General features: G+C 48.5%; 12 protein-coding genes and 1 non-coding gene across 13 annotated transcripts; 4 read left to right on the forward strand and 9 right to left on the reverse strand.

Annotated features, from left to right (window-relative positions):
* Positions 1-87: 87 nt before the first annotated feature.
* GNI_129550 (hypothetical protein) lies at positions 88-1094 on the reverse strand (the record flags this gene model as incomplete). The annotated part of the gene is made up of 3 exons (XM_011133811.1): positions 88-117; positions 164-990; positions 1079-1094. The coding sequence occupies 3 exons, from the start codon at positions 1092-1094 to the stop codon at positions 88-90; spliced, it is 873 nt and encodes a 290-aa protein (XP_011132113.1).
* Positions 1095-1290: 196 nt separating this feature from the next.
* On the reverse strand, positions 1291-3264 carry GNI_129560 (ubiquitin carboxyl-terminal hydrolase; the record flags this gene model as incomplete). The annotated part of the gene is made up of 2 exons (XM_011133812.1): positions 1291-3053; positions 3135-3264. The coding sequence occupies 2 exons, from the start codon at positions 3262-3264 to the stop codon at positions 1291-1293; spliced, it is 1893 nt and encodes a 630-aa protein (XP_011132114.1).
* A 132-nt stretch (positions 3265-3396) lies between these two features.
* GNI_129570 (hypothetical protein) lies at positions 3397-4699 on the reverse strand (the record flags this gene model as incomplete). The annotated part of the gene is made up of 2 exons (XM_011133813.1): positions 3397-3877; positions 4296-4699. The coding sequence occupies 2 exons, from the start codon at positions 4697-4699 to the stop codon at positions 3397-3399; spliced, it is 885 nt and encodes a 294-aa protein (XP_011132115.1).
* A 742-nt stretch (positions 4700-5441) lies between these two features.
* Positions 5442-6156, forward strand: GNI_129580 (ankyrin repeat protein; the record flags this gene model as incomplete). Its single annotated transcript, XM_011133814.1, has 2 exons — positions 5442-5600; positions 5725-6156. The coding sequence occupies 2 exons, from the start codon at positions 5442-5444 to the stop codon at positions 6154-6156; spliced, it is 591 nt and encodes a 196-aa protein (XP_011132116.1).
* Positions 6157-6262: 106 nt separating this feature from the next.
* Positions 6263-7827, reverse strand: GNI_129590 (ion channel regulatory protein UNC-93; the record flags this gene model as incomplete). The annotated part of the gene is made up of 3 exons (XM_011133815.1): positions 6263-6633; positions 6670-7626; positions 7692-7827. The coding sequence occupies 3 exons, from the start codon at positions 7825-7827 to the stop codon at positions 6263-6265; spliced, it is 1464 nt and encodes a 487-aa protein (XP_011132117.1).
* On the reverse strand, positions 7641-7712 carry GNI_129600. Its single transcript has one exon. It is a non-coding gene; the product is annotated as a tRNA-Asp (tRNA).
* Positions 7828-7854: 27 nt separating the features above from the next.
* On the reverse strand, positions 7855-9552 carry GNI_129610 (phosphoacetylglucosamine mutase; the record flags this gene model as incomplete). The annotated part of the gene is made up of 1 exon (XM_011133816.1): positions 7855-9552. One exon carries the CDS (start codon positions 9550-9552, stop codon positions 7855-7857), a length of 1698 nt encoding a protein of 565 aa, XP_011132118.1.
* A 190-nt stretch (positions 9553-9742) lies between these two features.
* GNI_129620 (RNB-like protein) lies at positions 9743-13450 on the forward strand (the record flags this gene model as incomplete). Its single annotated transcript, XM_011133817.1, has 1 exon — positions 9743-13450. One exon carries the CDS (start codon positions 9743-9745, stop codon positions 13448-13450), a length of 3708 nt encoding a protein of 1235 aa, XP_011132119.1.
* A 74-nt stretch (positions 13451-13524) lies between these two features.
* On the forward strand, positions 13525-14961 carry GNI_129630 (putative translocation protein Sec62; the record flags this gene model as incomplete). Its single annotated transcript, XM_011133818.1, has 2 exons — positions 13525-13597; positions 13727-14961. 2 exons carry the CDS (start codon positions 13525-13527, stop codon positions 14959-14961), a joined length of 1308 nt encoding a protein of 435 aa, XP_011132120.1.
* Positions 14962-14994: 33 nt separating this feature from the next.
* Positions 14995-15963, reverse strand: GNI_129640 (hypothetical protein; the record flags this gene model as incomplete). The annotated part of the gene is made up of 1 exon (XM_011133819.1): positions 14995-15963. One exon carries the CDS (start codon positions 15961-15963, stop codon positions 14995-14997), a length of 969 nt encoding a protein of 322 aa, XP_011132121.1.
* Positions 15964-16591: 628 nt separating this feature from the next.
* GNI_129650 (hypothetical protein) lies at positions 16592-17332 on the reverse strand (the record flags this gene model as incomplete). Its single annotated transcript, XM_011133820.1, has 1 exon — positions 16592-17332. The coding sequence occupies one exon, from the start codon at positions 17330-17332 to the stop codon at positions 16592-16594; it is 741 nt and encodes a 246-aa protein (XP_011132122.1).
* A 415-nt stretch (positions 17333-17747) lies between these two features.
* Positions 17748-18715, forward strand: GNI_129660 (putative haloacid dehalogenase-like hydrolase; the record flags this gene model as incomplete). Its single annotated transcript, XM_011133821.1, has 2 exons — positions 17748-17994; positions 18075-18715. 2 exons carry the CDS (start codon positions 17748-17750, stop codon positions 18713-18715), a joined length of 888 nt encoding a protein of 295 aa, XP_011132123.1.
* A 1207-nt stretch (positions 18716-19922) lies between these two features.
* On the reverse strand, positions 19923-20681 carry GNI_129670 (putative serine/threonine protein kinase; the record flags this gene model as incomplete). The annotated part of the gene is made up of 2 exons (XM_011133822.1): positions 19923-20018; positions 20055-20681. 2 exons carry the CDS (start codon positions 20679-20681, stop codon positions 19923-19925), a joined length of 723 nt encoding a protein of 240 aa, XP_011132124.1.
* Between the last annotated feature and the right edge of the window lie 683 nt (positions 20682-21364).

Consider the following 21364-nt stretch of genomic DNA (forward strand, 5'->3'; position numbering starts at 1 on the left):
CCTTGTCTTTTGTGAGCGACATAACTTCTTTCTCCGCCTGCTCCGATTCGGACCTGGTGGCAGCGGATTGCTTCTCCATCTCCCGTTTCAGTGCCTCCGCTTCTCTCGAAGCTTGCTCTAAATCTTCCTGCAACTTGGCCTTGTCTTTTGTGAGCAACATAACTTCTTTCGCAGTCTGCTCCGATTCGGACTTGATGGCAGCCAGTTGCGCCTCCAAGTTACTTATGTCCATACGAGCCTGACCGTCGGCAATTAGTAACTGCGAAATCCTGTCTTCGAACGCCCGTTTTTCCTTGTCCCATTTCTCCAAGTCAAACTCCTGAACCATTCTCGGCACCATTCCCAAGGAGCCTTTCTGTTCAACCACTGACGTATCTGCGCGACCGCCCTCACCTAACACCGGGGCCGCGGAGCCTTCTTCGGAAACGACCTCAGGGGCACCGCGGTCAAGAAAACCAGGAACGTTTCCCACCGTCGGCACCGACGAATCGGCCGGTGCTTGGGCGGACTTGAACACCTCGTCATCCAGGTCGTCTGGACTCACAGCGACATCCCCACTCCCAGTCTCTCCTTCCCCGGATTGAGCCTTGGCTTCGACGTCCTCACTTTCCGACCCATCGGCTTCTGGTGCAGCGGCTTCTGGTGCAGCGGCTTCTGGTGCAGCGGCTTCTGGTGCCGCGGCTTCTGGCACAGGTGCTTCTGGTACAGTTTCACGAATGGGAAGAAAGTCTTCCTCCTGCGTTGGGTCAGTGCGGGTTGCTGATTGAGTTGGAGTTGAAGAGTCAGCGGAAGAGTCACTAGACGGACCGTGAACCGGGAGGGTGAACGTTCCATCCAGTACCGCCTGAGTGATGTCCTGGACAAGTTGCAGCCCGTCTGCCGCGTGGTTGTCTTCAAGAGGCGTTTGCACGTCAGGTGGCGCAGCCTCATCGAGGCCAGACGCGGAAGCCTTCTGGAGCACCGGTGTAGCCCTGTGACCAGGTTTCCTGCCTACAGAAAGTGGACGTTAGAACCTGTGTGCATCTCGGAAAGATGAGTTCCGAGTTCTTGATGGCGGTGTAAGTGTGCGCAAACATACTTTTGTGTTTCGCCATTACAAAAAAGGGTATTATTCAAATACCGTCCGGAATCACGGCCATTCAAATACCGTCATTGTTTTAGAGCCGTCCTTTGAATCCAGGCACCCCAGCGACGTATCCATGGGTTTACTACTACCATAGCGGGTCTGTTACGGCGCGGGCAATATGACGTCGCGGGCAATATGACGGCGCGGGCAATATGACCTCAAAGTCAGAGCGCTATCAGTTCGTCCGAGGGCGGAACGCTTGTGCATTTATACCATAAGATGTACGGTGTTTTGGCGCGATTTACATAGTCATAAAGTAGTTTGTTATTGGAGGTTGTCTTGGTACTATCGGTTGTCTTGGTACTATCGGTCGACTTACGAACACTTGATTTTAAGTCTGGTATAACTGGCTTGACAGTAATGTCATCCATAACGTAGACGGACTCGTCGTGTGCTACCACGGTGTAGTAGTGTCCTGAGTCTGTTTCATTACCTTGGTGCACCACGGTGGCCACTAGCTCGTATGATAGGAAAATGCCGGAAACTTTATGTGTAAAAGTAGTAGGTATTACCCGTCGGTTTCCAACCTTCATATGACGGCCATTGACCCAATGAGAGGAACTCAACACTATTATAAGATAGGCTGGAGGTGAAATGACATTGCTGACCTTAATGGTGTCCGTCTGTGTCTTACAACACTCGCAAAAATAATCCGTCAAGATCTCTTCACCATAAAATAAACCTTCTGTGACATCATGTTGACCTCCAGAACCCTCATTACACGGCCTACTGACTAAGTCAATAAACGTTTCATTCATTTGACTTTTATAACCACATGACGTGCATGTCATGGAGTGCTGTTGGCTACCCGCAAATGTATTCCTTATCAACGGACTTTCACATCCTCCTAGTGAATCAAATAAATACTGAAGAAATTCCAAACTATCATGCTGTACACCACGACGAAATCGTTGTTGGTCTATGCACTTGTAGAACCGTCCTGGGTCAATTCCTTGGGATGGTCGTCCCAATGGTGGCGAATTAGAAATTTCCGCAAATAACAATTTCAAATTCATCAATATGTCGTCATCAATTCCTCCGTCATCAATTCCTCCGTCATCAATTCCTCCGTCATCAACTCCTCCTCTTCGGGATACAGTGGGTGAATAACTCATTGTTGTTGTACCACTTATTGTAGTGGAACAACCCACCGTTGGGGCCCGATCAATTGATGAGGAATGCCTGCGATCGGTCCTGGTATATCTCTGCAAATTGATAACAAACAAGTCGATAATATTTAACGCCTGTATTACAGAATTCATGTAGCAAGTGTTGCCCAAATTCTTCAAACCGCAAAGGCGTCTTCTGTTATATGGAAGACTATTTTCCGACCAGGGTATGATTAATTTTTGGATACTTTTGCGTACTCCCAATAAGATCTTATCATCCTCTAATCCATCTGGTAACGCAACCCCGGGCTCCACTCCAGCACCACATTTTTTCGATGACGTTCCTTTGTCAATTGGCGTCTTATCAGTGGCCGTCTTCTTGTCAATCGATGTCATGCGAAACACATTATTCAATCCCGCAGCAGGCGGATCCAATCCCGCAGCAGGCGGATCCAATCCCGCAGCAGGCGGATCCAATCCCGCAGCAGGCGGATCCAATCCCGCAGCAGGCGGATCCAATCCCGCAGCAGGCGGATCCCAATGTAAACCTTCCGAGTGGTTAGGTACACTGGGCTCGGCAAGACTCAGACGTCGTTGGGGGTCATCATGCCGACAACCAGAAGTTAACCGGGCTATCAAACTATTTTGCTGATCAAGCAGACGTCGTTGATAATCCACAATATATCTCAACTCCTTACAACACTCCTGTTCAAAACCAGTAACCGCCATACGTCGTGTTCGTAACACACCTTCTGGAAGGACAAAACCATAATGGTTTGACAATATATCCATCACTTCCAAACCAACCAATTCAGACACTGTAATGATTCGATATCAGAAAATCAATACCACGTGTTCGGCCGGGATATTGTCAGTCGTTTTCGCATAGTGATTCTTACAACCGAATTTGAGAACTTCACTTAACGTGACGTAAGCGGCTGACTTTAAGGAAGCACATTTCGTTCTCGCAAATAAGACAACAAAGATGTCATACACTAGCCTAGTCACATCCCTCAGGTTGGGAATCATTGTAGTTGCAGCACTGCAGAGAATGATAGCCTGGAACAACAAAACAGGTCAGGACAAATAGGTCAAGACAAATAGGTCAAGACAAATAGGTCAAGACAAATAGGTCAGGACAAATAGGTCAAGACAAATAGGTCAGGACGAAAACAGCCGTGGGGAAGGGAACTGAAGAAGCAGTCGTACCTGAATGGTTCTTGATAAGTATCGACACCAGGAGACGTAGTTCTGATGGAGAGATGGGTGTGAAAAAGCAACTAGAACTTTGATGTCATCAAGAGTTCCTGCCTTCGCACTAGTGCTGACATCCGCCACGTTCATTAGCCTGTGTAACTCCAGGAGTCTTTTAGCCCGCTCGAATAATGACCTGTCCTCATGACTGACCTGAACAGCATGGAATTCATTGCGGTAGTCAAAATCGCTGTAGAGATTTTCCTGTACTTCAATCAACTCTTTCTCTATTCGTTGCCTGCAAGCGGGCGGTCCTTGCAGTTGTCGGCGTAAGGCGGTTACCCAAGCAGTGAACAGTTCCTCCTTAGGAAACCAATTAGAGCTTAAAGCCGCCCAACATTCGGAAGATCCTTCGGAACCATACCAGTCAATAAGCTTGGTAACTATTCTGCCAAACCAAGATTAACAATGCCTGTCGTTACCCTAACAGTGCACCACTATGCTTCTACCACCACTATGTTTCTACCACCACTATGTTTCTACCACGCACGCACATCAGTTTCCTACTCCGTTTTTTCGATCAATTTATTAAAGTACTTCTTCCACGAGTCAATTACAAGTCGCCGAATTTCTTCAACTGGAACGTCCCCTAAAATAATACGTTAGTTCAGCGTAATTAATTATGCACCTATTTCGTGTGCTATGTGATCTAACCGCGATTGTCAATCAAATTCAACAGCATTCTGAACAAGGGCTCTAGTGGCGTAGCGCTCCATCTAAATTGGTGTTAGCAATATGTCCAGTGGTAGGGGGGGAAGGGGCGGGTAAGGGGGGGGGGGGGGTGGTGTGTGTGTATGAATACGAACGCGATTATGGCAAATAAATGATTGATATGGATTTTAATGATCTTAAATCTCTCATTGGAATAATTAAGAACCAAATACTCAGTAAGATTAATAACATAGTCAATAAGTTCAGGATATTCTATGGCTACATATCTGAGAATTTCCAAGTATCTCGACCATTCAGAATCGGAGACGAGTCCTGGTATGCTTAGCTCGCAAATCTTTAGTTCACACTTGATACATTCAGTTGACCGTGTCTTAGTTAATAAGCCACCAGATGCGCGTTCTCCATCATGGCAGCAAATAAAATTCAATTGGGACGACCCATCATTTCGTAGAGGGATCTCCTTAACGAGTATAGGCTCGTAAAAGTGTATTGCAGTAGTTGATTTTCCTTCAGCATACAAACTCTCCGGGCGCCTCATTGAAGTGGGACCCTGATCCAAGACGCTTAAAAAATCAACGTCAATTGATCTGTAACTTGCAACTCCTGAATGAGTACTTGGAACCCCTGAGTGAGTCGCAATTCCTGAGATGTTACCCGGCACCCTGTCAACTCCTGATCGAGCACCTTCTAACTGGCGCACGCCAAGTCCGTCAACTGCCAAATGACTCCCATGGTCGGCCATCGAATGTCCGGTCATCCAGTGTCCAGTCATGCGGTGTCCAGTCATCGAGTGCCCGGTCAGTGAGTGTCCAGCTATCGAGTGACCGGCCATCGAGTGATCGGCCATCGAGTGATCGGCCATCGAGTGACCAGCTATCGAAGAATTAGCTGAAACTCTACGTCTTGAAACCGCATCTGAGAACGGGTTAATACGTGTTGGTTTCCTTCCCGAATTTTCTTTAAGTACCGCGGTGTCACTGACGGTTTGCTTGCTACGGTGCGTATGACCGTGGATTTCACTCGCCGTCTCGCTATTCGTCTGTCTTTCCTCTACAGCCGTTAGGTGGTTAAAGTCGTTGATGCGTTGTGTGGCAAGTTGCAGCCGCCTCGGCGACGTCTCTTTGGAAGCAACGTAGATGGAGTGGGGGGAAACAACGTGCGGGGAAAGTGTGCTGTGTGACGGTATGGTGTCGTCGTCATCGGTGGACGGGAATCGCGGAATAGACATTGTGTGTGTGACACACACCCTTTTTTGTCGAAGAAATATTTTGAGATCAACGATGGCGTGTTGTGGGGGCAAGAAGACTAAGAACGATCATTTCTCCACATTCTCTGATGCCGCATATAATGGCAACATTGATAAAATGAGAGAGTGCCTGAAGAAGGAGGCGAAAAGCAAGAAGAACAAAATGGAGGATGTCATTAACGAAAAGCACGGGGTATGATCCACACTGTGGAGTGATTACACCCATGTCTTTGGAGCGCACCCTGACCACGGGTACGCACGCAACCGCAGGACTGTATACACGAATGGGCTGTTCTACGGGTTATTCTGCTTTGTAGGATTTCAATATGACAGCTCTGCACTTCGCGGTGCAAAAAAAAGGTAATATCGAGGCCGTGAAGTTCTTGATTCAAAATCAGGCGAACGTTAAAGCTCAAACGAAGAACGGAGAAACTCCACTACATATAGCATGCTATCACAGAAATGAGGAGGCAGTCAAGGAGTTGTTAACAACTGAGGCACGGCAAGACGTGAATACGGCGGAGAAGTTGAGTGGCATGACGCCTTTACATATAGCTGTTTGCAAGGGCTCTCCCGGGGTTATTGATTTACTTCTTCAAAATGGAGCTGATCCCAAAATCAAGGATAAAAACGGTCACGACTGTTTCGATTCTGCAGATTTCTGGGCCAATCAGGACACAGTGGCCGCTTCTCCTAATGCGAACCACTCACAAGCGTATGACGTTTTGAAGAACGCGATGCGGGCTTGAATTTTTCATGTCGCCTAAAGTGTTTGCTCGTGTTTGCTCGTGTTTGCTCGTGTTTGCTCCCGGGCGTGATTGCTCACAAGCGTCATGGAGCTCGTCATCCGCCTCCTCAATCCGCCAAGCTGAGTTTTTCTGTTATTAAACATGCGTCGCATGAACCACAGGTCTTTTCATATAGACATCGGCAGTCGTTACATAGAGGCTTGCTAACTTGTTCGCTTCCGCATACTCTGCACATGACATGCTTGTGGAATAACAACAATGCTACCAATGCCGTGGGTATCGCAACACACCATTGTAAGGTTAAGCTCAACCAATGAATCCGATACCGTGAAAACTTATCAATGGCCATGTCCGTTAACATCCAATCCAACCCCCAATATAAACTCACCCCAATGGCCTGAATACCTTTATACAAGCCGGAATATATTGCAGTCTTCCGAACATCGTTTCCACTCAAACGACCTAACACCACATACACTACGATAAGTAAATGAAGAGAGGTAGATGACTTACTTAGCGTTTGAGATACACTATCTAATAGACCAAAATTGATGAAACATGCGATCAGTAGGAATGCATGATATCGTTCAGTGAAAGCATCAATACGCTTAGGATCTGGTTTCGGATTTACATTTCCAAAGGTATTGAAGATAGTGATATGAGCTACTAAGAAAGTAGATCCTGTAATCAAGGCAGTCACATAAATTCCTGCCATGGTTGTAGAAGCTTTCTTGAACAACTGCAATATAGCTAAGGAACCTGGGATCCGAACTCCGGAGTAGATTGCCGTATTCAAGCTTCTTGATCTTACATTAAAATATTGAGCATTCAGTCCATTAAACAGGAAAGCATAGTGACTATTGGGTGACAGGAACATGGGTAGCATCAATGCAAGAATTGGCCACTCGTCTGCAACAGCTTCGGCTATCGTTAAAGGTTTGTCATGTCCTGATGTGGTAGCTTCACCTACTATCGTACCATCACTGCGCTTGATCTTAGATAATGGCTTCAGCAATATGGCAGCACCTCCTGTACACAGCATCATCACCGATAAAATAACTAGATAGCTAACTAAGGACAGTCCTGATGCATTGCTCGGTCTTTGTATCATACCACAACAACCCAGAGCAAAGGATCCTAAGTTCAAGCAAGTCCATAGAAACAGAAAGGCTTGCTGACGGTTGACAGGATAAGCGAATGACATTACACCGAACACGGTCCACATCAATGAAGCGCCCAACCCAATCATGATCCCCGCCGGGTAAACCAAGTAACGATTCCAGTGACAGTAATTCACACCTATTATTGCCGCCACATACACCCCGTAACATAAGCCCGAGATGGTTACCGTAAGTCTTGGACCTAATGTATTGAACACACGACCTCCCAGCCACCCGCATACCGCCAATGTCAAATTGTAGATTGTCTGAATCTTAGTCGATGTCATATGGTCCGACTGGCCACCACCGCCTACAAAATATAATCTCCGAGACCGGGAATTGAACCCGGGTCTTCCGCGTGACAGGCGGAAATACTAGCCACTATACTATCTCGGACAAAGTCGAAGACGTGTTTGTATTTTTTACCAAGAGCATTGAGACCATTGAAGGAACCCACCACTCCCAGCATTGTAATGGTGAAGAACACGATCTGAAAACGGCTCTGGTACATCCTAAAAATAGGTTAATGAAAAATCGTTTAAAGCTGCTCCAGCAAGCCAGCGAGCTCGCGGGCTATCTGTTCGGCCACGTTTTGTTCCGCGTGCTCGCTGTAAATTCTGCAGGCATCTTCAGTTCCGGAAGCCCGAACGAAAGCCCTTGCACCGGGGTGGGCCTGGACTATGGCGTTAATCTTGTCTTGCAAGTCCTGCGGCTCCACCAAGTATAGCTCATGTTCGGGGTGTGATTTTAGGGTGTTGAGAACCGCACGGGGGAGGGGCACCTTGTTCTGGACGACTTTCAAGTCCTCGTATAGACTGAGCATATTATCAAAGTTGTAGTTGAGATAGCGGAGGGCGCCAATCGTGGCAAGTGCGTCAATAATGGCATCTCCGACGTACTCATCAATCAAGTCCAAGAAGTCCTTCAGAACCAGGAATGGTTGTTTGTCTGCTACTCCTAGCGCCTGTGCCCAGGCGGCGAGTGCGTCCGCGTTGTGGGTAACAGTGCCGTGGCCATTGGATTCGAAGTAGATGCCGATGTCGAACTGTACGGCTTTGTGGTGCACGTTTTTCACGCCGGTCTTGGTGATGGGCACCTGGAGCGTGACGGAACTGGGCAGCGGCAGGTTCATCAGGAACTGTGAGGACGCTGAGTTGGCGTAGCCGGTCTGCACGACAGCGAAGCTCAAGCGGCCCTTGGCGGGGTTCGGGCTGCTGGCTTCAACCTCCTTGAGCATTTTGAGCAGGGCTGTGCCGAGGACGGCGGCGATCCGGTCGCCATCAATCAAAGTTGCGAGAGGCTTCTCTTCGTCAGCAGCCGGCGGGATTGTGAAGAAGACTACGCGGTCAGCATCGCCGTCAACGGCGACGCACGCGGCACCGGGAGCGTCGCCCGCACTAGCGCCAAAGTTGGCTGGCAGCTTGCGGCTTTTCTGCACAAACTCGGCGCCGCAGTGATCGTTGAGAGCGAGGGTGGGGGTGGGTGCGGTGTTGCGCACTTCGAGCTGGCAATTCAGAGCCTCGAATGCCGGCCGAAGCCCTTCGAAGGCGCTGGCGCCGACGCCGCAAGCGGCGTCCGCGTAAAGGCGCAGTTCCTGCCCCTCGCCGACGAGTTTGGCGAACGCGCGCGCCTTCTCGGCCCAGAAGGTGTAGTAGGCCTCGTGGAGTTCCTCGGGTGTACGTTTTGCGGCGTTGACATCGTTGTGGCGCGTAGCGACGATCCAGTGCAACATAGGCGTAGTGGCCACTCCTACATTGACCACGGAGGCGCCAAGCGCTTTCACAGCGCAGGTGACCAGTTCAGTAAGTGTTGGCGAGGAAGGACGCGTGTCGCAAGCGACCACAACACGGCAGCGCTTGAACAAGTCTTCGCTCGCGGTCGAAAGTTCCACATGGCACGCTTCGCGCACCAGAGCCTCAAGCACAGCGAACGGCGTCCGAGAATTCACCAAGTCAGTCACATACTTCTCGAAAGCTGGTACCAACATGCCGCCATCTGGCTCCACAATCTTCACCCCATTATCCGAGGCTGGGTTGTGTGAGGCAGTCACGCACACACCCACTGGCAAACCTCCATGACACAATGACCGCACCACCGCCAACATCCCGCAACGCACCATCGCGTGGGGCAACTTGGACGCTTCACATCGGAAGCCTGCAGTGCCGTATGGCATTTCAGTGGCTCCGCTTGGCGCCAACTGCAGCGCCTTATTAATGGCAGAACAGAGAGTAGACATTCGGGAAAAAATATTAAGTCACCCCCGATGTGCCACTCCACCCGCAGTCCCCATCGCCCCGCGCTCACCAGACAATAGCCCACATTCGTTGCTGTGTTCTGCCTTCACAAACAGTGTCCACCATACCTGGCGGGCATAAGAATTTGCTATCCAACAAAGCAGTTGGGGGCAGTTAAAAAAAACTGATGTCATGGATACTATCTTGAATGCAATATGTCAGGCAGAAGCCTACGAACCTGAAGGGAGGGACGAATTGCCGGTTGTATGCATCAAAGCAAACGCGAGGGGACGACTCCGCACTGAATTGGAGGATATGTATTTGCAGGAGAACTTGCCATGCGGAATTCACCAATGTAGATTGTGTAATGCTGCTCTGGAGTCGTCCAATGGCAAGGTGGCAAATGACCGACGCCTTACAGCCGACCATTCCATTTGGCTGTTGGATTTGCCTGTTGCGCTGAATTGTGCAGACTTTTTGTGGGATGAGCCGGCCATTAACAATGGCGTAGTGATAGAGTCTCATTTGGAGTTAATACGTAGGTTGAATGTGCGTGTCTATCTGAAGCTCCTCAAGTTGTGCCGCATTGAACGAGACATGAGCAGAAGACGACGATTCTTCAAAGGCCAGAAGAACTTCGACGTGCAGGAAGTGCTGGGGGAAGACCGAGCATTTTATTTGTATCCTGACAGCGTGAGTGCTGATACCCATGTTGCAGCAATTGATGGAGAGACCAAAGAGGAGCACCTGTTGCGGTCCTTCGTCACAGTTGCCGAGTGGTACTGCCGCCATTTGGAACTAAATCGGGGCGACGTTGGTAGTGGTGGCGACGTAGGTCACGTGGAATTAGGCAAAGCCAAAATCTTGACTTCAAACAATGAACGAAGACAGAAACTAAATGACCTTCTTCACCTATCAGATCAGGTATCGGTAGTAACGATGCAGGAATTTATGCTCACCAGTCCCCTACAAGCCGAGTGGTCGAAGGCAGGAAATGTGAACGCAAAGATCGTATACGATGATGACGACGATGATGCAGCTAACGACGATACAATTCAGACAGCCAACAGACCGCTGTATCCTCCGTATTACGGGAGCAATTTAATAGCTAGTCTTATCCACACGAAGAAGGCGTTTAGAGGTACGTTGGTTACCGATCGAAAATCTTGTATGCAAGGTCGGGTTGTGATACGGAGCAAGTCCAACGCCGATACTGGAGTTAGCAACGTGGGCGAGAGTGGCATGGAGATCCAGATTGTGGGGGCGCTCAATATCAATCGCGCAATGAACAGGGACACAGTCATCGTGGAAATTCTTACACCTGATATGGGGGCAAACCTGCGCGCCGTTTATAGAGACTGGCACAAGCTGGAGGGAACAGAGTCGTTTTTTATTAGTGACTCTGCATCCTCGGATCATGTGTCCTCGGATCATGTGTCCTCGAATCATGTGTCCTCGAATCATGTGTCCTCGGATCATGTGTCCTCGGATCATGTGTCCTCGAATCATGTGTCCTCTGACCTTGCATCCTTTGGCGCAGCGAGATTCGATGTGAGTAGCAGAATGGTTGACAGCGTAATGGTGGATGACTCTGAAATAAGACCTGAAGTAGGGACTGATGTGGGGCCCGCTCATCCTGATATAGATTCGTCAGTAATATTTGGCAGAGTAGTTGCTATTTTACGGAGAAGTCCGGGGGCCTACTGCGGTACATTACGGTTGCGAAACAAAGTGTTGAATGACCGATACGAATTGTCTCACCGTGAGCTAGTGCCGGTGAATGCAGGACTGCCTCCGGTGATGGTTAAGTGGTCTGTAGGCTTGAGTGACCGAGAAGAGAGGCGTTTGGTATTCGTGTATGATGATTGGAAGCGTGATAGCCTGTTGCCTGAGGGGCACTGGATAGAGGATTTGGGTCCTGTGAATGATATCGATACCGAGTGCAAGGTAATACTCAGGGAGCATAATGTGATAACGAGGCCGTTTACGAGGGCTGCAATGGCCTGTCTACCCTCTGAGGATATCATTGAGACGGAAGTGAGTAGGCGAATTGACTTGAGACTAAAGTATTGCCCGTGTGATTTGTGTCGTGATACGCGTAATGGAGTGGAAGAAAAATTGTCAGCACAGGAAACCGATTTACTTGGTACGCCTTGCCTGTACACGATTGCTCCCAGTAGACCTGTGCCTTTAAGCAATTGGGCGGAAGAAAGGGACCAGAATTATGCTGTTGTTAGCCAGAAGCGATTGCAAAATCCACGCTTAGAGGAATGCGAGATAGACCCAAACAATGAGGGCGTGTGGACTTGCTCTATTGATCCGCCTACCTGTGTTGACATTGACGATGCATTAAGCGTCAAGTTTCTACCCAACGGAAACGTCGAGGTGGGGGTGCATATCGCGGATGTTACCCACTACGTTCGTGGAGACTCCGCACTCGACAAAGAGGCGGCGGAACGTTGCACTACCATTTACTTGGTTAACCAGCGGACGGACATGTTGCCGAAGCTTCTGTCTGCTGATTTGTGCTCGCTACGGTCGGGTCGCGACCGTCTATGTTTCTCAGTGTTTTGGGAAATGACGCCTGATGCAAAGATTGTACGGACCAAATTCTTCAAAACCGTGATTCATAGTGTAGCCGCATTTACCTACGAGCAAGCTCAAAAAATCATCGATGGCACGGGGGCAAGGACCGAGGCAACGAACGAAGCGGCGAACGAGACGGCGAACGAGACGACGCACGAGGCGAAGAAGAAACGAAAAAGGTCTGGTGTTCAAAAAATAGCAGAACGGCCTGTTGAGGGGCGACGAGAGGATCCTATAGCAGTCCGACTTCGAGTATTGGATCGGCTAGCCAAGGTGTTACGATCGAACAGAATGCAACGAGGTGGTCTTGAGCTGGCTAGTAATGAGTCGAAATTTACTTTTCGGAAACGGAAAAATGACAATGATGAGATTGTGAATGAAGAAGATCCGGAGAAGGTGGAGGCTTATGAGCATTACGACACTCATTGGCTAATCGAGGAGTTCATGCTTTTAGCTAACATATCGGTTGCTATCAAAATAGCACAATCGTTTCCGCAGTGTTCGGTTCTACGTAGGCATCCTGCGCCCAAGGGTGATTCATTGAAACAGTTGGCTGCTGTATTGAAAACAAAAGGTTTTCATCTTGAATTCAATTCCAGCAAGCATCTCGCCAAGTCTTTGGACTCATGTTCCATACCTGACGACCCGTTGTTCAACAAGTTGGTGAGACAAATAACGGTGCAATGTATGAACCGTGCTGTGTACTTTTGTACTGGTGATATCACAGATCCAGAGTCCAGACGGCATTACGCACTAGCTACCAATCTGTACACTCACTTCACGTCCCCTATTCGTCGATATGCTGACGTCATGGTACATCGGCTCCTCGCGGCTGCGATAAATTGGGAGAGTCTCACAACATCACAAGGTAATCAACTTATGGTCAGCCACCAGTGCGAGAAGATGAGCGAAAAGCATATGAACGCGCAATATTGTCAGCGTGCATCTGCCGAATATTTTGCTTACCGACTCTTTTCCAAAATAGGAAAGGAAGTCAAACTTCATTGCGTTGTCACCGGCATGAGAGCCAATGGACTAGTGCTTACTTGCCCTACCGTAGCCGTCGACTCCGTCTGTCCAATTCGAGAACCGTTCACTTATTGCCCAGACAAAAACGCCTGGGTCAATAAACACAATCTGACTGAGGAAATCAATCTATTCGACCATGTTATTGTCATAGCTAAGCCCAATGATGACGACTACAGGTTCCATGTTGTTTACGAACTAGAACGTAAAGCTACCACCCATGAGGTTCTGCAAACATCAACCGAGCTATCCAAAGCTATAACGTTCAAGGCACCTGACGTCGTTTGACACCTGACGTCGTTTGACACCTGACGGTGGTTTGACACCTGACGTCGTTTGACTTTTTTCCTTTTGAATAAATCATGGCGTCAGGATGCTGCAGCTCCAGCAACCGCCATCGAGATAGCAATTGGGACAAAGACGCTGAAGCTTTCCGTAGATAGCACAACCAGCACAGAAGACGTCTACGAAGACGTCTACCTAACTGTTATTCACATGAACGGTCACACCTTGTTTCGCACACCTTGTTTCGCACACATGTGTTCTTCGAAAATGTCTTCTTAGTAAATGATGTATTGAAGTCATTGAAAACGCGTGAAGCTGTGGAAGTAGGAACAAAGGCAGTGGAATATTTTCGAGGTATTGACTACATGAAACATATTAATGAGCATAAATCCGAAATCTTGAAAAGACATGAGTGCCTTTGCCTTCGTGTGGGCATTGATTTGAATGGTGAAGCGGTAGCTATAGCTAGCGCATTGGGGCAGTTGTTAGTGCAATCAGGTTTGATTGCGAAGACGGATCATGCGCCTTTACCGAATCTGGATCAGTCTCAAATTCCGGCTCATCTAAGAGATAACTCAAAATGGCCTCGGAGGGTGAAGATAGCTAGAGACCAGACGTTTACTCCGGATGGGTTTTATGCAATCAACTATGAGGCCCAGAATGCGTATTCTCTAGCGCTATTGGGAGGAACGATCGCGGTGGTCCTTATTTTCTGCATGTTTCCAATCTGGCCATTTGGCGCGAAGATTGCTACTTGGTACCTGACGGTGGTACTGCTGACTATTCTTCTTTTCTGTGTTGTAATACGTTTGGTGCTCTTTGTTGGTCTTTGGTTCTGTGGTCGAGACTTTTGGTTCCTTCCAAATCTGTTCGATGAAGACGCTGGAGTCATTGAATCTTTCCAGCCTTTGTACTCATACAAACAGCGCGATGACGACTGGCTTATGGTCGCCGTTCGGGCGTTTGCCGCGGTCCTCACGGCGGCTTCTTTCTACAAACTCAGCGAGACTCATTCACTAAGCGATGTCACGGAAGCTGGCGTAGGGGCCTTTATTGATATCCTCGAATGGGGACATACCAAACTAGGTGGAAATAGTACCGAGGTCACAACCAATGCGAATCTTGATGCCTTCCTCTCACCAGAAGAGCGACTGGCCCGCCACTGGGAAATTTGTGTTAAACATTGTGAATTTCAGGACACTGAAGAATTCATGGAGTTCTGTGTCAACGACTGCAATTGTCTCAACGAAATGTGGCAGAGCAGGTGCTGGAGAGCGTGCGAATACGATGTCCGTGATGAGCTAAAAGCTAACGTTAAATTGTGCAAGGAGGGCAGACATTCTTCGCAACTCAATCCCCCACCGACAGCCGAAAATAATGCTTCACCAGATAAAGGGGACGAGCAAGAGATGGCGGAGCAAGAGATGGCAGAGCAAGAGATGGCAGAGCAAGAGATGGCAGAGCAAGAGATGGCGCCGGTCAATAATATTGATATGGGTAACAATGAGTTGTAGCTGTGGACAATGAGTTGTAGCTCAACGAATGAGTCATAGTGTTTCCTGACTCCAAGTTATTTTAAGCGGGGATGGGAGTTGTTTTCCAAGGGCAGATTTTCTGTACTGTGTGTTCCTCTGAGACTCTCGGCAATCATTCCATGCTGTATCAACAGTGCTGGTAGGTCTCCAAAATCGTTTTTTCAATCTTGTCCAGAAACCTACAGAGTACTGCTCCCACCGTCCGTTATTACATATATAGATGCCTGTACCTTCTGCCACCAGTTTGTTAAGTGTCAATGTCATCTCCTCGTAGTAGTAGCCCAGAAATGGTAAGATATAGTGGTCGGCGGTCTCAATACCTGCCGGGTTTATACACACGGCAGCTCCATTGAACCCTGCAGCCCTTTCTATCATGGACGGAGTTGCAGATTCCCACAGCCTTTCCAAAGTGCAGTAATAGTCATTTTGGTCGGCCTTTGACAGGAGCTGTCCCACCCACTCATCTCGATACTTATAGCCTGTCACGGACTTTAGAGGAACCGAACGTTCGGGTAATGTTTTATAACTGCGCCAGTTTGCACCATCACGATCGAAGAGTGATCCATGATCGCCAGCTGTAATGGAACGCTCTAATGACTTCAAGGCCGTGTCTTGAGCCGTATGATTTGGAAGGAAGATCTCCAGGGAAAATACAAGGTTGAGATTGAAAACTTGGGTCAATAAATTGTCATCCATGTTAGTGCGTAGCTTGCACGTGTATGGAACCACAGCTACGATTCCACCCGTTGAGAGATACACTGGATCCACACCAGTGTTGGTTACAGCGTTCTGAACCATGTGGCATAATGTCTTCACGAATCCCGCCATGTCCGGCAAATCCTGACCGATTCCGTGGTGGCTGACCAATACGCTTTTGGCTTCTGCTCGGATCGGGAAGGGCATCTTGCGACCCGTCATCTTCTGAATGTCCTGATCCGGTGGGAAGCAATGGACCGTTGTGCGGCCACCGAGTATGGCCATTGTATCTGAGACTAACCCAGACGCGGGCAAAGGAACTTTTTTTCGACGTCGGTATTTCATTGCTGGGTCTTCTCCATTGACGGGTTTCGGTAAGTAACGTACCCATTCCCCACCAGAATAGAAAGAGGAAATCATCATCTCCACGGGGCCCTTGAGACCATTGATTCTACTGATCCATGTTGGCCGTGGCTCAGGTACAAAAGATTCGCGATAAGGAGGTTCCAACAAAGCGGGATTCTTCCTTACTGCCTTTGCCAATTGTACCGCACGCTTTTTTGCCAGCTCATCCTTAGTAACCGTAACAGGATCCGGGTGCATAGTCGAGGATGGTGATAGCTTCGCGAGTTGATGCTCCCTCGACCTAACCAGATATTCGTTAGCCAGGTCTACCCCTTGGCTTGAAAGTTGGCGCATGAGCTCCCTGGCAATGAGCAGCCGATTTCTCAAAACCACTCCTGCATCCAAAGTTGGCACACAACGGTCCGATACGTCCACTAGTCTAACCCCATTGTTTTTGGAGCCCTCGAGTTCTCTTGTTCCGCGGCCAACCAACTTAGGCCATTCAAATCCATGCTCCAACGCGCGGCAACCAAGAACCGCAAGAGTCGTTACGCGCATCGCACCCCATCTAATCGATTCTCATTTGGTTCCGAATGGCGTGAGTTAGCTGACTGATTGGGTCACCATCATTGAACGCTTCCAACCCGTAATGCTCAGCGGAATTACCTATGGTATCGGTAGATTTTATTATTGCCAAGTCGCCATTTGCAGGAGACCAATTGTCGAATGCGCCGCTCAGAGGCGGTCCGAAAGACTGGCCAAGCTTGTCCGTTAACTGTGATAGTAGCGTGCCGGACAAATCCAGCATCGGGCCGGCTTCACCAATTAGTCTCGCCCGTACAGTCTGAAGTCTCCCCAGCTGATTTCTTAGTATCGCAACATTTTGTCGCAACATGTCTTGCCGACTCTGTAATGCTGAAATCCGCTCTTCCAGGTCCCGACCCGCTGTATCGTCACCTAGTTTAGCTAGCTCGAAGGATACTAAAGGCGGTTGAGTGTCTCTTTGATATTCTCCAGACTCAGATGATGAACGAATCGACGTCAACTCATTAATAATCAGACCATTTATTTGATGCGGAACGATAACTTCTGGACCGATCATTTTGGGAAATAAACCGGCAAATTCAACAGCACCGGCTTCTCCGCCTGATATCGCATTGGTACCCAACTCCGGCACAGCAGCTGTGACATCCGGTAAAGGTCCCGTAACTATTGTTTGACTGCTTAAAGCTGATTTAACCGATGTCAATAAGTGATTCAACATAGTGCTAAAACCGTTTCCAATAGACTGGATCGCAGTAGACTTCATTTGGACAAACTGGGGTCCATCCACTGGCGGGTAACGGGCGTCAGAAGGATTCCAATCGGCATGATTCAGAGCACAGCGAACCACATCAAGCAAGTCCGTTACAGCCACCGGGAATGATGCGACTTTGCAGACGGAACATATTCCGTCGATATCAACCGCAGATCCGGCCAGCTTATATGATGCATATTCCAACGCTTCCTGACATGTGTCCCAAACAGCTTGTTCTGGCTATACCTTTGATATCAAATTCAATCAACAAATTACCTCAACACTACCACCCATTATCCCCAAAGCAATCAACGCCACTGACGGACTCAGCGTTCGCGCCACAAATGAGATAAAACGACTGTTATCCAACTCCATAAAACGCGCGCACGCGTGCTTTTTGGACGGGGGTTTAATTAATAATTTTTATATGGGTATTCGTGCGGTAATAAGCGATTTCGATGGCACTATTCTAGCGCCACAAGGAATACCCTCATCGTTTTGGAGTGCCAAGAAAACCTTGGAAAATGCCGGTATACCGGTGTACGTTGCAACCGGAAGGCCGGTGGAGTCATTAATTTCGACTTTGAGTGCTTATAGTGGCGACTTGAAGCCGTATCCCGGGGTTTTCTGTGACGGTTCTGTACTGAAAGATCGTGATAACCAGTCGATTTTGCGTACGCACTTCTTACCCTGTCACCTCACGTGCCGCGCTTTTCCTCCAGTCCATCCTTTTCACCTCCATAGCTCTTTTCAGTTTCAACTTTCGACCTCGAAGTATGCAGTGTAATATATGAGTATTTGCGATTGCTCAAGAAAGCGGGAATAAGAATCAATATTGGAATTCAAGGCCTGTCTCAATTCTATTCAGATACCACGGATTTGGACATTGGTCGTCGTGAGCAGCTTGTCTATAACAGTTTGACGGTAGTAGATTCTGTGGATGAGATACGCAAACGATATAATGATCAAATCCTGGCGTTCGCAATTTCCTCCGATTCAGCTGATGCTCTTGTTTGTGTTCAGCAATTGGTTCGAACTGCATTTCCACGGTGCCCGGCATTTGTAGGAGGAACGTCCAATGTGTTGATACTATCAAACGGATGTACTAAAGCCCAAGGTGTGCGCGCACTCTGTAATTTGCTCAAATACAAAGAAGCGGAGGTTCTAGTGATTGGCGACGGAGACAATGACCTTGAGATGCTCGCTCAATTTCCTCATTCGATAGCCATGGGTAACGCTTCCCCAGAAGTCAGAAAGGCTGCCAAGGTGGTGGCCCCCAACGTAGACGACGATGGCTGGGCCCTCAGTGTCCTGCAGTACATTGCGGCTGCAGATGAAAGGACAACTGTAGCCTCCTCGTCAGTTTCGGATGACGAACCAACCGTCACTATCTGAACAGGCACCATTTTAACGGCCCAATCTGAACTGACAGCGTTGCACAATGTTTTTTGCCAACGTTCTTGTGCTACAACACACACTTGTGCTATAACACACACTTGTGCCAATACATTTGTGCCAATACATTTGTGCCATCAAAATGGGTTGTACTCGACACACATTCGCCTAACTTGGTCATAGCCAAACTTGGAGTCAAACTCGGTATCCCGACTGGGTATCCCGACTGGGTATCCCGACTGGGTATCCCGACTGGGTAGTCCGATTCATATGGGATTGTAATTACAGCGAATACCGCGTTCGGTCATACATCCTCGTACTGCCCTCGGTACACGCGTATGGCCTAACTCTCGCTGGCTTTTTTCCCACGTTCCAGGTTGCGTGGCATGCAAGACCAAGTATTGGGGCCCATCGGTTTGCCGGTCAGTGCATAACTGGTTCTCTTTCTCCTGGGTATCACGAAGCACTCGACGCTGTAAGTGTTTTAACACCCCTGTAAATTGTCCGGGCAGAGTACCGGATGCCTGTGTCGGGATCTGGGTTGCCGTTGATCTGTACGCGCTGCTTCGCGACTGCGGAATCAAGCGTTGTTCACGAAGAATCGCTGCAACATCTTGGCGGACAGTCATTTTGCGCTTTTGCATTTCCCACTAAAGGATACACACACGTGATTGCACACACGTGATTGCACACACGTGATTACACACTAGCTCTATGCCCGATGTCTTACCTCTTTTAGCCTCGACATGGAGAAACTGTCGAAATTTTGGACATCTTCCGCGCCCGTTGTTTTCGGAACAATGGGTGCTTTCTGAAAGAGGAAGAGTACAGGGAAGAGAAAGGGAGGACATACTTTGTTCCGTAAAGTCCTGATTTCTACCCCGCGTAGCCAAGGGTGCGCGAGAAGCTCCTCCACAGTTTGATATCGGTCCTCGTTCTCCGCGATTAAGCTAATACGCGTAACGATGATGGACAGAACCCCGTGGGAAGGAACCCCGTGGCAAGGAACCCCGTGGCAAGGAACCCCGTGGGAGAAGTATTCTTCTTACTGGAGCATAAAGTCTTTTGCTTCATCTGACACCCTTGGGTGGCCCGGCCAGGACGTCATATATTCCTTCCAGCTGAGGATGGAAGGATAATGACAAGGGATAAGGGCAAAGGACAAGGGCAAAGGACAAGGGCAAACAACCGGAAGGTGCAAAGCGTGTTACTGTCTAATAAGTCGAGCAGTCTGCTCAGGTCTGTGGTGTCGATCTGACAAAGGAGGTCCTCCATATAGCATTTCGTACATAATTATTCCTAACTAAACACAAGTATGTGGCTGAACAGTGCGTCTTACGGACCACCAGTCAACCGTTCGGGTATGGGTATGTTCCGCTCGATGAACCTCTGGGGCCATATAATCTGGCGTGCCAACAGCAGAACGGAACCTCTCCGTCATCGCTCGTCTCATTGTATGGGGGTCTTGAGGGGGTAGTGCTCTAGACAAACCAAAGTCAAGCAACTTTACGTTCCCATTAACATCAAATAGTATATTGTCCGGTTTTAGATCACGATGGGCATATCCTAGGGTCTCATGTAGGTAGCCTACAGCTACAGCTAGCTGGGCAATGTAGTATTTGGTAACATCCTCTGGGAATATTTCGAAATCCATTAAATGCTTCATTAAGTCGCCACCCGGCAAATACTCCATAAGGAAATATATGAAGTGCGCATCATGCCAAGCACCGTAAAAGTCTGGAAAATACTCACGTCCATATAACATCACCTGCCGAGCTATGTCTCCCGTAGGTAGAACCTTTCTATCGCACAGTCGACTATGTAAAATCTCCGCTTCGGTCACCGCCATTCGCAGTTGACTGGGATGCTGGAAGTCGCATTTCGCAATCTGCTTCAACGCAAACACTCTTCCGGTTACCTTATGCTTGACAACTCTCACAATTGCGTACCCACCTTGTCCGATCATAGCCACTGTACTAAAACTCTTGATTGATGACTGTAGTGACGATGACTGCACCGACGATGGATTCCTGCACCAGCACCAACATCAAATGGGTAACAACATTAAGGTGACGGCATGAGTACCGAGGAGTATGGGGAGACAATCGTGCGAGAGACGATGTCGGGAAGGATCATTACACTGTCAACATTATTACAGCATTACACGTTCGAAAAAAGGTAACCAATCAACGCAGGAAAAAATGTTCAAGTCAGCGCTAACGCCTCCTGGTATCGGAGAAGGTGTAGCCCCGAACCAGGCTACCGCGATTACGCAGTAATTCAACACAAATTCGTAAACAACGATGCAAGTCAATGACTTGCTATACGCTGTTAAACGTATAAGAACTTTTAAAATCGAAAAGATCTTAGCACAAAGGCTAGAAGCTGATTTTAGTAGCAGAAATCAGCCGGGGGTAAACCTTTAAATTCGCCATTGTGGGCGGCTAATATCACCTGATATCGCCCCAACAAAACCCTAGGCGCAGATGATATTCTACAAGGTATTAATGAGGAACAATTCTTCGTGCTGTGTATATGAGGAGCGAAGGTGACCTCCGATGACCCTGACCAACTGAGTGACCAAACACTCCTATCGTACTGAGATAGTAACTGAGATAATCTATGCGGAGGTTTGTATGGACCGCATAT

The sequence above is a fragment of the Gregarina niphandrodes genome, assembly GCF_000223845.1.
Source record: "Gregarina niphandrodes unplaced genomic scaffold scaffold00032, whole genome shotgun sequence".
Lineage (NCBI taxonomy): Eukaryota > Apicomplexa > Conoidasida > Eugregarinorida > Gregarinidae > Gregarina > Gregarina niphandrodes.